This window comes from Bactrocera neohumeralis, chromosome 6 (assembly GCF_024586455.1).
Source record: "Bactrocera neohumeralis isolate Rockhampton chromosome 6, APGP_CSIRO_Bneo_wtdbg2-racon-allhic-juicebox.fasta_v2, whole genome shotgun sequence".
Taxonomy (NCBI): Eukaryota; Metazoa; Arthropoda; class Insecta; order Diptera; family Tephritidae; genus Bactrocera; species Bactrocera neohumeralis.
Genome location: NC_065923.1, coordinates 35,475,061 through 35,492,431, shown reverse-complemented (window position 1 = coordinate 35,492,431; position 17,371 = coordinate 35,475,061). Strand labels below are relative to the sequence as shown.

Here is a 17,371-nt window from a genome sequence, read left to right as displayed (position 1 = left end):
ATTCGAGTATTTCGACTAGTAACTGGCGAATGACACGCCTGATGTTTTGCTCCAAGGTCTGAATCGAAGCGGGATTGTTCGCATAGACTTTAGACTTTACATATCCCCAGAAGAAAAAGTCTTGACGGTGTGATATTACACGCTCTTGGTGGCCAATCGGCCAGCCCAAAACATTAATTATCAGCTCAACGAAGTGTTCTCTCAATAAATCCATTGATTGATATGATATGCGGGATGTGGCGCCGTCTTGTTAAAACCGAGATCACAAGCTTCAATTTCAGGCATCAAATAGTCGGCTATCATGGCGCGATAATGGTTGTCATTGTCGGTTACGTACTCACCGGCATCAATTTTGAACAAATATGCAGCAATGATTCCACTGGCTCACAAACCACACCAAACCGTTGTTTTTGCTGTATGAAATGACCGCTCTTGAATCTGCTCAGGTATTTCATCGTCTCAAATGCGGGAATTTTGTTGTTTTCGTACTCATTGAACCAGAAATGGACCTGTATCGCTGGACAAAGTTTGCTCGAAAACGTCGGATCTACTTTGTGTTTTTCAAAAGCCCATTGAGGGAAGCGATTTCGCTCGGGAAGGTCGAGCGGCTTCAGTTCTTGCACAAGTTGTATTTTGTACGCTTTCAAATTAAGATCTCGACGTAAAATGTTTCGACTCTCCACGGTCTTCGTGTATACTCTCAGCTACGGCTGCTATATCCTTTATCACTGCGTGCCGGTCGTGGTCTATTCGGTCGAATATTATCCAATACGCGGGATATATTCTTTGCAGAAAATGAAATACCAAATTTAACATGACAGCTTGACTCGATTCAGAGATCTGTCAAAAAAAGGCTGTTGAAAAAAGTATCCTCTACTAGAAACACATGTTATGTAGTATGGTATCACATATCAAACCACATAACATTAGTTTCTGGAGTGTTAACAATGTCGATCACAGTCTTTTATGTCAATCAACCTTCAAAAGAACTAAAATCATAATTATTGTTATTAATTGTCGCTTCCCACAAGCCTTCAAGCTTCACCACCACTTCTATTACCCATAACAGAGAGGAGTTGCTTTCGATTTAAGGATTTTGACTTAATTTTGTCAGCTCGCAGCATCAAAAGTTGGCATAGGCGTGACCGTGCCTCTGTCCATTTTCGCGAAAAGCCCATCTAGCAACTTCAGTTGCGCTACTCTTGAATGCTTTGCCGCATATGCTGATTTAATAACCTTTTGGCTATTTCATTGACCGTTGCTGTCGCCGTGGTGTTTGAAGGTTTCTTGAGTTCCTATCCTATCGTTTACCCGTTGTCCTTAAGCTTCATTCGTTTGGTTGGTCACGCCGTTTCGCTTTCAACGTACAGCTGCCTTTTGGCCGCAATACTCTCCACGATCCGTTTCGCGAACTTCAGAGTCTTGCCCAAGAATTGTGCTCGCGATGCGTTGAAAGCTCGGCTTTTCTTCATTTCTCTATTCTTCTTCCTTCGTCCGGTTGTACTTGCAGCTAAGACTTTCTTGGAGTTAGCTTTGCTTCGTATATAGCTTGCGCCTTCAACTTATTTGTTAACTGCTTAGTTCGCAGCAGAGGTATGGCTGCAAGCGACACAGCCAGTAAACTCACTGTACCCACTGATGGTAGCAAACACTTCATCCACTGATTTTTGGGGTGATAGCCAGGACTGATTTTCCCCTCATTTTCTTCCAAGATTTATTTTATTATCAGAGAACCTCTAGCCTTAATTTTTAATACCTACCGCCAAGCTCCCGAATTGCTAAACTATGACTTTCCTGAAAAAAGTTAATTAATTTTGCAGTAACCAAAATCATTAAATTATAGAGAATGAGAAATATATATATATATGTATATATGTATATATTCGGTTCATTTTCATTTACAATCAAATTTCAGTGGCGGCATTTTCCATACTTTGCTGTTTCCAATGGAATTACCTCCACATAAAATCTCACCGCCAGTCGAATTTGAGTCAATCATTTAATGTAAATAAATATCAATGCATTACAACAAACAAAAACACACAGTAGTCAGTTTTCCACATTATTAGAAACCCTCTAATGCTGACGTAAAAACGCTGCCACCAAGTCGCATACTCGTATCTACCAAATATTTCGAATATCAGATCATCACCGGTGTTTACGCACACCTTTGCCGCTACGTCACTTTTTCCAAAACAAATATTCACACATGTGGCCATAAACAAACAAAAATACCATACTTACCAACCATTTAGATGTGTGTGTGGGTTGTATTCCGCCGGTATCTATGCACTCTCACAGCCATTGAAAATCCATATAAATATACAGATAGCACATAATAAATATATTCCCAAGTTGTCGATTACGCGCAAAACTTTGCTATCTCGTTCGAAATTGTATAGTAAGTATATCGAAAAGTAGCAAAATAAAATCTCTTTGCGCTTTTATAACCTATCGTTAACGCCTTTGCGGATTGTGTGCCAAAGCAAGCCAATTTTAGTGTGGAATATTTCTTACATGAATGTTGCGCCGAAATGATTCCTTAAAGCCACCCTGCAGTTATTTCAGTTGGTTATTAAATACCTCCGACTAGTATGAGTCGAACTAGTCAAACGACTGATTTCGTTTCATACAAATTACAGTATTTTGTGTTAACTTCAGGTGTACGGAAATCAGAATATCCTTCACAAATAGAAAAAAATCTAGATACTATATTGGTTTGCTCTGAACTATTTTTTCTTGAGATCATATTATTGCTCTAAACAATGATCCATGAACAATTTCGTGAAGATATTTCGTCAAATCTAAAAGATTTCCTTACAAGCGCTAGACCAAGATCGAATGTTTGTATAACAACTATACAAGTATGTTATAGTAATGCGATCTGAACAATTTATTCACAGATTACATCATTGTCCCAGACAATAATCCGTATAGGTCCAAGATCCATGCCGAATTTCGCGAAGATATCTCAACAAAGAGAAATATATTCAGCAGCTTTATGCTAAAGTGGTCCGCTATCGGCGATTACAACGAATAAGTAGCTTCTGGGGGGAGGGAAGGTCGTATGTAAAATTTCAGAGCGATATAACGAACTTCGAGACAAGAATACCCTGATGCACCCTGCTGATGATATCTTCCTGAAATAATTTTGCAAGTAATTTGTAGAATTCCATTGCTTTTCGGAGTAGTTGGATTTGCATCACTGCAGGATATTAGTGAATACTCACACACAAACGCATACACTTATGTATGCTTGTTGATTCTTCAACATATTAATGCTGCTGGTGCAATAAATCTGAAGAGACTGGGAAATGATGGCAAAACTTCTATTATCCCCTACCAATAATGCCGCTAAAGTTATGAGCAATCGCGTATAAATTCAAATGTTCAGGGGCAAAGCGATGGTTTTTCTTTCTTTTTGCATGTCTTGTTGTTGCCTTTGGCAAGTATTTTGTTGAGAAACTTTAAATTTGATTATAAGTTATTAACCAATTCATACCCATATGCTTGGCTACTAGATGGAGTGTAGTGTCCGTTAACGAACCTCGCACCACAATTGAATTATGCTTTGCATATCACTGATGCTACTGAGTAATGAGTCCATATTTTTGGTGTATTATATAATGTTACCATAACTTGTTATACTTCTTCTTCTTCTTTATTGGCGTAGACTCCGCTTACGTGGTTATAGCCGAGTTTACAACAGCGCGTTAGTGGTTCTACTTTTTCGCTGTTCGGCGCCAATCAGAGATACCAAGGTTTTCTCCACCTGGTCTTTCCAACGAAGTGGAGGGCTTCCCTTTCTTCTGTTTCCCTTGGCGGGTAATGTATCGAATACTCATAGAGCTGTCTTTGTTCGTCGAGAGAGGACTTTAGTTCTCAATTGCCTACTCAGTCCGAAGTAGCACCTTTTGGCAAGAGTTATTCTGCGTTGGATTTCGAAGCTGACGTTGTTGTTGGTGTTAATGTTGGTTCCAAGATAGACGAAATTATTTACGACTTCGAAGTTATGTCTTCAATAGTGACGTGGGAGCCAAGTCGCACGTGCGTCTTTGAAATTGTCGAAGAGGTGGTGGGTGTCGATCATCTTTTCACGGGTCTTTTTCAAGACTTGGCACATGGTGAATATCTGGTCAGTTGTTGATTTTCCAGGCCTGAAGCCACACTGAGAAGGTCCAATCATTTGAATTCCAATCGTCGGTCATGCTATCGTCCGACCATATTCTACAATGAAATTGTTGCGTGCTCCTTATCCGTTCTTCGCCACCGTATTTGAATAACTCGTTCTTCGGACGGGTAATTGCTATTCAAACTTCTTCATTGTCAGGCAATGGAACGTCTGCTCCATCAGCATCGATTGGGGAATCGGGTTCAATATCTCTTAGTGTTATGCTTTCACTGCCATTCAGCTGGCTGGAGGAGTGTTCACCCCATAATTTCAGTTCGCTCTGGATATCAGTCACTAGATCACCGCTGGAGTTCTACAGGAGTATTTCCGGTCTTGAAGCCATCTGTTAATCGCCGCGTCTTTTCTAGAATAGTATACAGAAGTGTCAAATTTAGTTAGCATCTCAAGACCACACCTTTAATATTTGGCGATTTTTGAAGTTTTTGCATAACTTTGAGTAATAATGTCAAATACTTTGAACAGTGCTTTTCAGAAATGAAAAATCAAAGATGTTGTATTGAGCCATAGGCAATACAAATTCGTGTTATAGTGGTTTAGTATAGAGCAAGTATTTAGGCCTTAAATAACACTCTATATACATAAAAAGAATATATACGAGGGCTGCTATATATACTGCTGGCCTAATAATGAAAATAGCAATATTTATCAACGGAAATGGTTTTATTGTTTTTCAAAATATTCTCTATCAAGATTTATACACTTTTGCATGCGCTCAAACCAATTTTCGAAGCACTTTTTCCTCTCCGATTGAGACACCTCCAAAACATGGTTTTTGAATGCTTCAACAGCATCTTCTGGCGACGAAAATCGTTGACCACGCATTATTTTCTTGATGTGTGGGAATAAAAAAAGTCATTGAATTGCCAAGTCATGTACGGCGGATGACCCATCAATTCGACCTTTTGGCCGGTCAAAAAGGCGCTGGTTTGAGCCGATGTGTGCGAGCTCGCATTGCCATGGTGCACAATGATTCGTCTTCTCTTGTTCGTTTTTCGAATTTTTCCGAAGACTTCCAGCAAACAAATGGTGGTGTACCACTCAAAATTGACCGTCCTACGTTGCTCAAGCGGAACAGTCGCCATATGACCAGTTTTGCCGAAGAAACAGGCGACCATTTGCCTCGAAGTGCTTCTTCCACTGTTTTTTTGTTTCGCTTGCATTGCTGTTTTGTTTCGGGCTCATACGCATAGATCCATGATTCGTTACCTATGACGATCTTATAAACGTCTTTTGAAGTATTTTTTCAGCATTTCTTTCTTTATCTGAAGGTATGTTACATGACGGTCTTGCATTATCAGTTCACGTACGGCATCGATGTTTTCTGGCAAAACGGCTGTTTTTGGACGACCTTCACGGAATTCGTCTTTGAGCGAGCGTCGGCCACGATTGAATTCGTTGTACCAGTTTTTCACAGTGCTATAGGATGGTGCTTCATAGCCATACAAAGATTTTAGTTCATCGATGCACTCTTGTCGTGATAATCCATGTCGAAAGTTGTGAAAAATGATCGCACGAAAATGTTCACGAGTTAATTCCATTTTTTGGCCGAGATGAATTTTTTAATTCCCTGTAAGTAAAACAATTCACGATTAAATGACAAAACGTTCTGAGTGATGTTATGCTAAAAAATGACAAAATTTCCAATGGAAATGCCAGATTGCATATATGTATATAGCAGCCTCCGTATAAATCCATTTATATATATACAAACATTTCTAATAAGACACAGTGGAATAGTATAGCAATGGCGCCCTTAAATAATGTAAATACAATTTCATTAAAAAGTAAATTTTGAAAATGAATGAATCACTATTCGAACAAATGACTTGGGGGCTCTTCACCCCAAAGCCACTTCAATAATTTCGTTGAATATACATACATACATATATATAAAAATATGATTTTGTTTTTATTTATTTTATTTATTGAAAGCAATCACACAAATCAACATACATATGTATATATGTACTTAGGTGCATGCTTCCTAGTATCTACACATACTAACCGAATGAGATTATTTTCTAGTGACATGAAAACGTGCAATCCGATAAGTCTTGATTCACCAATGAAATTAAGCCCCTCGATTTAATCTTATCACTTTCCATTTACTGACTCACCCACTTTTTTCGTGAAGCCGCACAATATTGGCTTAGTAAGCAGAAAGTTACGCGTAAAATCAGCAACCCTCTGTCGTACTAGTTTCGAGTTTTTCATTTTTGTTGCTATTTCTTTTTGCGTTTTTTATTATTTTTGTTTGATGATGCGACTTCATGCGTTTAGTGGTGAGGGTGTGTGTATTTGTGAAAATATAAAACCGCAAAATTAATAAATTTTAGGGGAAGAAAGGTGAGGCAGCAACAAACGGCGAAATTACTATTTAAAAGAGACTCCAAAACACATTTAGAAAATTCTGGGGGTAAAATAGAGACAGTGGCATTAATAACATGCTGACTGACTGACTTCTTGTGCGTGACCATGTTAGTAGTTCAGCTGTGCATTCACGAGGGTAAATATGCGATACAACTTTATTTCAAGCACAACAGTTAAAGGGACTTTAAATTGCTTTGTCAAATAGAAACTATAATAACATAATACCCTTCACAAATAGGAAAGATTTCATTTCAAACTTGATTTTGATCGACCAGTTTGTAAGGCAGCTACATATACATATGTGCGATGTGTGGCTCGATCTAAACAATTTCTTCTGAGATTGTACCGTTGGCTTGGACAATATACGTAATCGGTGCTAAATTTTGTGAAGATATTTCGTGAAATAAAAAAGTTTTCAAATTGATTTTGAACGGCCAGTTTGGCATTTCCAAAATTTCATAGCGACAACTGAAAAACTGAGGGCATGGTTCGTGTATATACAGATAGACAGATGGACTTGGCTAAATCGGCTCAGTTCATCATGGTATATATTCAGATGTGAACAAAACTTTCTATTACAAAATGTTGCAAAAATTTTCAGAATTCATTGTTCGATGAAACTGGAGATCAGAAATCAGTACATTAGCTCATATCCTTAATTTATATTCATTTAGAGGCCAATTTCATTCATTTTCAGCGCAGAACCACATTATTTTTAAGAAAAGTTGTCCATTTATTTTCCTTAAATCACACATTTTGACTAACATAACTTAATTTCTGGAGGAGAGTTGAAACGCACTATATAGCGTATATTGAGGTTAAAAATAGGTCTGGAATGATTTTAGTACCTTTTGTCATTGTTCAAGTATATCATAGAACATATTTCCATACAATTTTATAAATAAAACTCACAGACATTCAACGCAGAATCACTCTTGCCAACGGCTGCTACTTTGGACTGAGTAGGCAATGGAAAAGTAAAGTCCCTTCCCGACAAACAAAGACACAACTCTCCTCGTAATTCTCGTCTTACTATATGGTACGGAGGCATGAACAATGACATCATCTGATGGGTCGGCCTTGGGAGTGTTCGAGAGAAAAGTTTTGCGGAAGATCATAAGGTCATTTGCTTTGAAATTTTTCGATTTAGTACCCGCCGGCCAAAGCAGAGAAAGAGAAAGACCTCCACTTCGTTGGAGAGATCAGGCGGACAAGGACGAGTTGGCATCAAATAGCGTAAAGAAGAAACGACTGGCGCGCTATTGTTAACTCGGCTAAAACCGCAAAGCGGTGTCTATTCAGTAAAGACGAAGACATTCAATACGCGTTCACCTTATTTTGTTTAGATATGTTACATATTGACTGATCCATACATATATGGTATAAGACTAACTAGAGTTTTCAAAGACCTTACATTAGGTATATGAAGAGATATAGATGATTTGCATAAAAAATCAGCCGTAGTAGGTTCTCAGGCCCACATATTCGGCATTTGGAAGCCTGATAAGTTATGATTCCACATATTTCGACTTTAAGGGCCCTTGTTTTGAAAAGTTTTAATACGATAACTGTATTGATCCATTACTTTGGTTTCGATAAGGTGAAAGAATCAAATGAAATTTAACATTTCCTTAAACGGGCTGTAGACTGTATTTTGTGGGCTTGGCAACAGTCTGATTTCGCTCATCTACAATACCGTCTTTTTATGTTGCCACGGTGGTTACCTATACAATATTGCTCATTGAATCTCTGGTTTTACTTAAGTTATCATTTGCGGACGGACAGACAGCTTCTCTAAAATCCACTCTTCTCATCATTCTGATCTTTTCCGTCTCGATTAGTTTTAGGTGTTAGGTACATATTCGGTTATAATCGCGTAAATGGTGGCAACGGTTGCAAAAACTTTATTAACCAAATAGTGAATTTTATATTCTATATTTTCATTGCTTTTTGTAGACATTAATATAACTGTAATTACAAATACATATATCTGTAAAGAAACAATAAAACGCACACAAAATTGCAACCTAGAAATACTACAAAATATAACTCATTCAGCGTCATTTTCGATGTCTATCAGTGGCATCAGTGGGTTGCCCAATCAAGCGCTAAAATTATGGCGATAATTAAAATGTCATAAAGATATACGATCATATAAAAGCAAACAATATTTAAGACTGACTTTCTTATGCATAAGAAATACAACAAACGCATACACACACAAACAAAGCAGTGAAAGTGGACGTTGCGTTGCGTAAATGCTTTCCATTTAAAATAATTTCTAAAACTGCTACAGTGATAAAGGTTTTGAAAACGTCAATTATTATTGTAGCAAAATTGCAAACAAATTGAACGCAACATCTCGACTTTGTTTACGAAAATGCCAGTGTCAGTTCGGCGGTGACAGTTCAAAAACATAAATATTAGTGCTTCGGCGTTTATCTACACATATTAATCAACTAACATTTCTAAATAAACAATCAACAAAAAACACACAACAACAGAAAACAATGGTGAAAATGCTTGACTTGGATCGACACGCTAACTGTCCCTTGTGGGAGGCATTGGCGTCACAGTCCATCCCATGGACCGGCATGCGTTACGCCTGCCTCAATGTTTTGCACGCTTACTGTAAAGTATTTGATAAGAAGGAAATCTATGATCTCATCGTAAGGTAAGAAAAAGCAAATTGAAATTTTAGTCTATTATTTTTCTCTCTGTGGCAAGTTGAGGAGAAAAAAAACAAAAAAAAAATAATTTTTCACTTTTTTCTAAAATATAATGTAAAAGTTTGACTATTGACTATTGTATGTATGTATATAAAATAGATTTGAAAGCTCAAAATTAACCCAACCAGGCAAGCGATATGCCAGGTAATGTTTTGACATACGTTCATCACGAAAAACGTCAAAATTTCACACTCACCTGTCAAAAATTTATACCTTCTACCGTTTGGCATACAGCCTAACTAAACCACAAAACAAATAATAGACTTGAACAACAAAAAGAAAAGAAAAAAATGCAGCAAAAGTTTATTTAACTTTTTGCTTATTTATTTTTCTATATTTTTCTTTTTCCTTTGGGGTAAAAATTGTACAAACAGTAATTGGTTTACCAAAATAATAACAAACCCGAATATATGCATTAAAACATTTAATGTTCAGTAAATTATAAACAAAAATGTGCTTGCGTGAAATATTAAAAAATATGTACAGGTGTTGCCACAACTTTTGTGGTTTTTGGCTTCCGTTTAATTTCTTTGTTTGGCTATCATTTTCATTTTAACGGACGGCTTGCTAAATTTGACTGATGCCATGACATGCTATGAGTAATGGAAATATTGAACTTACAACATTAAATTTCTTCCATACTTTCACTGTCAATGCCACTAAAGAGCTGTGAAAAGCCAAATAGCAGAATGATCGGATCGATGTGGTTGGCTCCAAATTACACAAAATTTTTTAGTTAAATAGCCGAAAGATTTGTTAAAAAGTAAAAATATAGACTGATATTAAAATACTGGTAATTGTTATAATCGAATCGAATCGGAGTGTATGATAAACCAAAAAAAAAAAAAAAATATATCATAAATTGTCACATCAGTTCGTCTAAATAATACTTATGTTAGCGACAGAAAATCTCTGGATAAACTTGTTTGTTTTACTTGCTTACCTTACATGACTAAACGTGGTTGATAAACACAAATATCTGTAACACTCTTCACTCACCACTCACCACTCTTCTTCTGTGCACTTTCTGTTCTCTTTAAACTATGAAAATATAAGTTAGGTTAGGTTAATCTGGTGGGCCTATGACCCACGCATAGACCAGTTATGGTCCTTTAAAGTACCAGATGGAGTTCTGTTACTAGGTCCATGAGGAGTAGTCATGCTTTAGGATGCCTATGCTCGACTGTCACAGACTCTGTGGCCTCACTATCGATATCTCCGCCAGTGTTCGTACCGTGTGGACCCCAGATGCTTACAGCGTCTTGCCAATATGGGACAAGTGCACAAGAGATGCTCCATTGTTTCACTGGTGGTGTGATGTGTCGCCACCAGACAGTGACCAGTTAGTATTCCGTTCATGTTCCTACAGTCTCTTCTATGGAGGCCAGCTCTGCGACTTTCGCAATTGCAAAGACCTCAGTTTGAAATATACTGCAGTAGTCCGGTAGTTTAAAAAGCTGTCTTATGCCTAACTCTAGATAGTACTCGTATATTCCCGTACCACAATTCCACGTCCATTTTCGAGCCATCCATATAAATGTTTAGAGTGTTGCGCGTAGCTAACGTACCTTTAGGCCAACCATCTTTTTCTATGTTTACTTTGAACCTTCTTTCGCAGTTGAAAAGTGCAATCAGGTATTTGGTGTTTGTCAAATCACCATTACCCACCGAGCTATGCCCGAAGGTTCTGTAAGTAAATTTTCCCTCAGCCAGTAGTCGTCCCGCTGATTTTGCTGCGCAGTTTTCAGCGAAGGAGTCTATAGATAGCAGGTTTACTATCAGTTCCAGAGCCACCAAGGTACTTTTGAGTTGTATTCTATTTTTCGAAGAGAACTTCCATAGGGTAGTTTTGTGCTTTCTTATGAACACAAGCAGATCCCTTTTCTTTTTCTGAACTTTTTTGAGAGTGGCAGTGTACTGTTTATAGATACCTACCCTTTATTAAGCTGGCAATGTGTTCAAGCTTTTTAGTAGTTTATTCACCAGTAATGCCCATAAAAGCGGAGATAGCTCTCCACCTTGCGGAGTACCTCTACAGACTTCTTTGGTCATTCTAGCGTCGTGCCGTTCCGTTCCGTGCTTATCCTTCTAGAGGTTAAAAGGCTTCTCATCTAGCATTATATAGCAGGATCAACAGCTATTGACTGGATATTAATCAAAATATATTCCTCAGAGACGTTGCTGAACGTTCGAGGAATGCTCCAAGTGTGTATTCCTTATATTCAAGAGCCCTTTCGATATTAAATACCAGTAAATGCAGTGCAGACTCTAATGATCTGCAGTTCGTATATGCGTGCTGTGCCTTGGAAAAGCTTCTAGAAGGAGCTGCGGCCCTAATGTGGACGTCCAAGATATTCTCTTTCGTTTTCAGCAGGAAGAAAGTTAAACTTATAGGCTTAATGTAAAATACAGCCTCTCTCCATGAAAGTGACACATAGTTAAACTTCAACTTCATTAAAATCGTCTTCAGCCACGTCACGGATAGACAGTGCACATTCTATAGCATTGCTGGAATGATTCCGTCCGTACTGGGAGATTTATAAGAGTCGAATGAGTGGTCTATTCTATTTTATTCTACGTAAAGATGTGTTCGGGAAAGTTTACCGCACCACTTCCTTCAAAGCTGGGACATAACGTGTCCTTACAGCCTAGAAAGTGGGCACTGACTAGGTCTTCCAATGAGTCTTGACAGTTGTCCGTCCACTTTCCGCTTCTTTTGCCATTACGCCTAAGTCTCGCCTCCTTGTGGGTCTTTTCAAAGCCACTACAAAAGTTCTTCCAGGATTCCCGCTTTATCCTGCGCAACAACTTCTTGTAGTCCCTTTGAAGATCTTTATATTTGTAATGAAAATATAATAAAGCAAGATGAAATGTTAACCTCGGATGTGCCGAAGCTAGAATACCTTTCACAAATATAAAAGTTTCCATACAAGGACCTGATTTTGAACGATCAAAATTTGTATGGCAGTTATGTGATATAGTTGTCCGATATCGGCAGTTATGACAAATGAGCAGCTTCTTGATGCGAAAAGTTCGCGGGTAAAATTTCATGCGATATCTCAAAAATTGGCCTATATACAGACAGACAGATGGAAATGGTTAAGTCCACTCAGCTGATAATTTATATTTATATACTTTGTAGGTCTCCGACGTTTCTTTCTCGGTATTACAAACTTCATGGCAAACCTAATGTACCCTATTAAGGGTATAAAAATAGAGCAAGAACAGACTACAACCACAATATCCCTTGTACTTATACCAGCTCGTTGCTTAAAGTTAAAAAGAACATTAGAAAAAGGGAACCTTTTCGCCTTCAAGCAAAAACTCGAGCAACATGAACAAGAAGTCTGCCCTGTCTGCACTTAGTGAGTAAGAAAATTTCTAATTGGTTTCTACTTTCCTGCTTTCTTTTTGCTTAAATATGAAATAAAATAGTTTTACCATTATGCCTCATTCTCTTCGCTTATAATTTTAAGCTTGCGGTCAATATGAACGCACCACCATTGAAATAAGATAAGAAGACTTTAGCAATTTGTTTACACATTAAGAATATTAGTTATCTACAAAAAATTGTCGCAAAAATGGTTTTCACTTATAAGGTATAGCTAATTTATAAAAAAAATAACAAAAATGTACACACCGTGGTAATCATGAAAAAAAATCAATGTGAAGCTAATATAAAGCGACTAAATCATTTTCATCCCTAACGATATATATACTTATATATATACTTCACAAGTCACTGTTCTATTAACCTTTAGCGTCATTAACTGCCTTAATACTTAAAGGAAGAGAATTAAGCAGGACTTCAATTGATTTCCTTAAAACGGGGCCATGCCAAACTAGTTCTAAAATGTTTACCAATTGACTTTTATTTTATGGCTTCTGTTTAGAAACTTCATACTTCATCACTTATGGCATAGTGCGCAATAAAATTTAAGTTAGTCGGGTTTCAGGTCAATTCAGGCTTTGAATCCTTAAAGCGTTAAATGTATTGGTCAACTAAAAGTAAAAATTCGTGCTCAAGGGGATTATATACACCAATATTGTATAAATGTTTTATACAAGATTTGTTTTCAATTTGAACGATGGCTTAGAGCTAAGTCATTCTTAGGCGTTTCGTATGAGGGGAGTGCTCTTCAATTACGGGTACTCAAAATTGTTAGACACTCTCGCATATTTTTGTGCACTAGTATGTAAATGACTGTCCCTGCTTGTTTCTGAAGTAGCGTTTGCTCTGGTAAGAGGCAACTAGGTCGGTTAGACACTGTGGATAGAGAAATCTTAATTTATGAAGTAAGTTATGGTGCCATACTCTATCGAACGCCTGGGATACGTCAAGAAAAACAGCTGTGCAATTGTGTTTTTTTCCATAGCATCTTCTATTATACTTGTTATACGATGAACTTGATCAATTGTGAAATGATCAGAGAGATTTATGATGAGGTCTAAATCCAAATTGATGATTTGGTATAGGCCCATTTCTTCAATTAAGTTCTGAATTATTCTTATGACTACAGCTTCAAGTAGCTTGGACATACTTTCAGCTGCGGTAAAGTACCATGGAAGACAAAAGGACTAAAGGTTTTAGTTGGTTTCTCTGAAAAAAACTTTCGCTTTTTCTAATATTTTTTACAGCTTTTCAAAGGAAATAATCTGTAGTTTTGTTTGGCGTCTATTTCTCAATATAATTATAAATGTTTTTATTTGTAAATAACTTTATTTTGGTGCTGAAAAACTTAGTTAGATTGTATAATTTTGTTTCATATTGAGGAAATCGCGTGATTAGCCATTTTTTACAAATTTTTTTTTCGTAATGCTATCTAAAATGCGCTTTTCCGATTCTTGAATAGTTTTCGAAAATATATGAACTTCATCTTCTAAAATATCATGAGTTGTTCTATTTACTTTAAAATCAATATTCTTGTTGAGCATAACCTTGAAATACTCCCAATCCGTATGTCTATTAGAAAGATAAGGCGGTATGTCGATTTCTTTTAGATGGCCATTTAGGATTAGATATACTGGCGAGTGGTCCGAATTTAAGTCTAATCCATTTTCCATGATAATGAAGGTCTTGGCTGTTTGTCGAATGATGAAAAAGCCGATCAGGTCAGGTAATTTTTTATGTCGGAAAGCCAGTAAGTCGGCGTTTTTCGTTAAAGTGACCACCTATGAAGAATTTCCCATGTTGTTTTAGACTAAGTTATGGGAATAAGTTCATTTTAATGGTGTGTCTAGGTGGGCTATATATTGCTTATTCTTTCGAAACTAGAATCAACCGATATGGTCGTGGTTTGAAATTTTTGGACATTTATCATTGTTGATATTAATGTTAATATCAAAATTTTTTCTTAGGAAGAAAATTACGTATTTCAAGGGATTAAAAAAGTAAAATATATCACCTAGCATTTTTAATAAATTTTTATTTGAAATCAGCGTCATCATTTTAATGCAGCAAGAACCCGCCAGGTGTGCTGCAATCGTTGCATAGCACTGCTAAGCTTTTATGCTAAAAAGCGCTTTGCTCTGTTAAGACACTGTTAACAAACGTGTTTCTTGTATATTCCTGTTTAACAGTGACTTAATAGAACAAATTATTGAATGTTAACGAAATTAATTAAATATATTTGTTTTACGAACTGATCAAAGACCATTAACTAAGGTGACTGTTGTTGAAGATTATAATTAAAAAACTTTATTATTGATATTTATGATGTTTTATTTATGATATTTTATTATTAATATTTATGTGTGTTTGCAGAAAAACTTGCCAATCATGCAAATGCCCACGAGAAGCGCATGCTATTTACCAGCAGCAGACGACCACGGTGCATGAGCGTTTGGGCTTCAAGGTGGTGTCGCCTGCCGAATCTGGCGTGGAGCCGCGCGATCTCGGCTACACTTGGGTGCCGCCTGGCATACGTGCCTCATCGCGCATCAATCGCTACTTCGAACAGCTGCCACTGGAAAAGGTGCCGAAAATCGGCTCGGAAGGGGCGCGCTATCGCGAGCAACAAATTGCCTATCAGCTGCCCAAGCAAGACTTATCGCTGCAGCACTGCAAGCACTTGGAGGAGCAGCATGAGGCTTCATTCGAAGATTTCGTGACGGCGCGCAATGAAATTGCTTTGGACATAGGTGAGCAAACAACATACTATGAATTGAAAGTTAATTGACAATTTCAAAAAAAAAAAAAAAAATCAATTAATTTAAGGTTACATTAAGGACGCGCCTTACGATGAGCACTGCGCACACTGCGAGGGTGAGATCAATACCGGCGAGATGGTGGTGGCCGCGCCGAAATTCGTGGAAAGCGTAATGTGGCATCCACGCTGTTTCACATGTAGCACTTGCAACGAGTTGTTGGTCGATTTGACATACTGCGTGCACGAGGACAAAATTTACTGCGAGCGACACTATGCGGAAATGCTAAAACCACGCTGCACTGGCTGTGATGAGGTAAGTCAAAGCGAAATTGAAATTGAAATTGCAACGTGGGTGTACATGTCGTATACGCAACCCCACACAGTGTAATTTAGAAATATCACTCATACGCCAAGTACGTCATGTCAATGCGCAGGTTGCGTTTTTTCGCAAAGAAGATAATATAAAAATCATTAAATGTGTATATGAGTTCGCTTGGTACATTGTCGTGTCAAGCGGTCATATGCGGTTTCAATTGCACTACAAGTAAGGCTGCTCTTCGCTGTACTTTTTACCGTTATCGGTATTAATTGGTAACGTAAGACTTTCGTTGTCCGCACCTAGTGACCTGCTGATAAGTTTGCGCTTAATGACTGCTCACAATCAGCGCTAAAAGCTGTAGCTAGAGGAGCAGTCCATCAGCCTGTGTACTTGATAGCCAGCTAGGCAGACCTTACGCGTCAAATACTTTAGAACTGAAAATGTTCTGTGTGCAGCGTGTTTAATTGCTATTAAAGGTTTTTTTTTTTATTTGCCTTAACTCGCTCTTCATGTCTGCAACTGTATGTCAGTCCTTTCTCATATTCGTATGCTGTCACGCCGCATGTAATCCAATATCTGTGGGCTGATGCGCGACCAACGCTGGGTCGCTGTAATTATCAGCAACCAACGCCACCTGGTTGAAGCCGTCAGTCACTGTCTACAACAACATTGACGCTGCTGTCACTCTTGTTGTTGCAAGCCAGACTGTAGGTCGCCAGAATGTGGTTTATGCGTTGTTGCCCATCCGCAACTAAGCAAGGATATTAAGCGTTAAAAATATTCGATTTCAAAGGAAAATTTTTCAAACACATTTGGCGGTGAGAAGGTAAAATTTTAATACTAAATCGAAGTGTTGACTTTCGCTAAATATTTCAAATAAATATTTCAATCGCATTATTCGCATCGAACGTGTCGCGTTAAGTTGTTGCGTTTCCAAACTAAATAAACTTACAGTGCTGTTACAAGTCGTGCGTAAAAGAGCGTAAATATGTGAAAACGAAAATATTTTAATTTTATCGAATTAACCTATAAATTTTTTGATAATTTGGCATGTTTAACTTAAATACTCAGTATTAACCAGCAACTACTTATTTGTGAAAAAAACATATTCAAAATAGTATATTGAATGAGTTCTGTGTTGAAACTTTCTCTAGCATGGTTAGTGCCAGAGTTCGCTGGATATTCACTTTGCCATTATTTCAGGACCCTAACTTGCGAAAGGGCAATGTATGTGTTTAAAAAGAATAGCAGTTATCTTAAATTTTGTGATAAAGAAGTATAAAAACAAGAAATAACTGTGACGTCTACATCGAAGGTATAAGACCCTTCACAGGTGCATTGCTGGTAGCATGAAAGGGTATAGAAAGGTATAAAAAGGTCTTTATCCTGATTTTGTTCGGTCAGTTTATGCGCCAGCTATAAAATATGTTGGCGCGATCTGAACAATTTGTTCGAAGATTGTAGTTATGCCGCGTTTCGTGACGATACCTCGTCAAATAAAAAAGTTTTCCCTACATTAGCTTGATCGGTCGGTTTGTATGAGCGCTATATGCTATAGTTGTTCGATCCTAATAATTCTTCGAATATTATAGCGATGCTTTAAATAAAATGA

General features: G+C 37.5%; 1 protein-coding gene across 4 annotated transcripts in view; it reads left to right on the top strand.

Annotated features, from left to right (window-relative positions):
• The window catches only part of LOC126762990 (four and a half LIM domains protein 2), a 253,696-nt gene that overhangs the window by 146,777 nt on the left and 89,548 nt on the right, over positions 1-17,371 (top strand). For 2 of the 4 annotated variants that reach the window (XM_050480123.1, XM_050480120.1), the window contains 2 exons: positions 15,056-15,432; positions 15,509-15,753. In XM_050480123.1, the coding sequence (XP_050336080.1) occupies positions 15,056-15,432; positions 15,509-15,753 (622 nt within the window). Of the gene's footprint in view, positions 1-8,858; positions 9,237-15,055; positions 15,433-15,508; positions 15,754-17,371 lie in introns of all 4 variants that reach the window. The other 2 variants (XM_050480121.1, XM_050480122.1) reach the window with 2 other exon arrangements.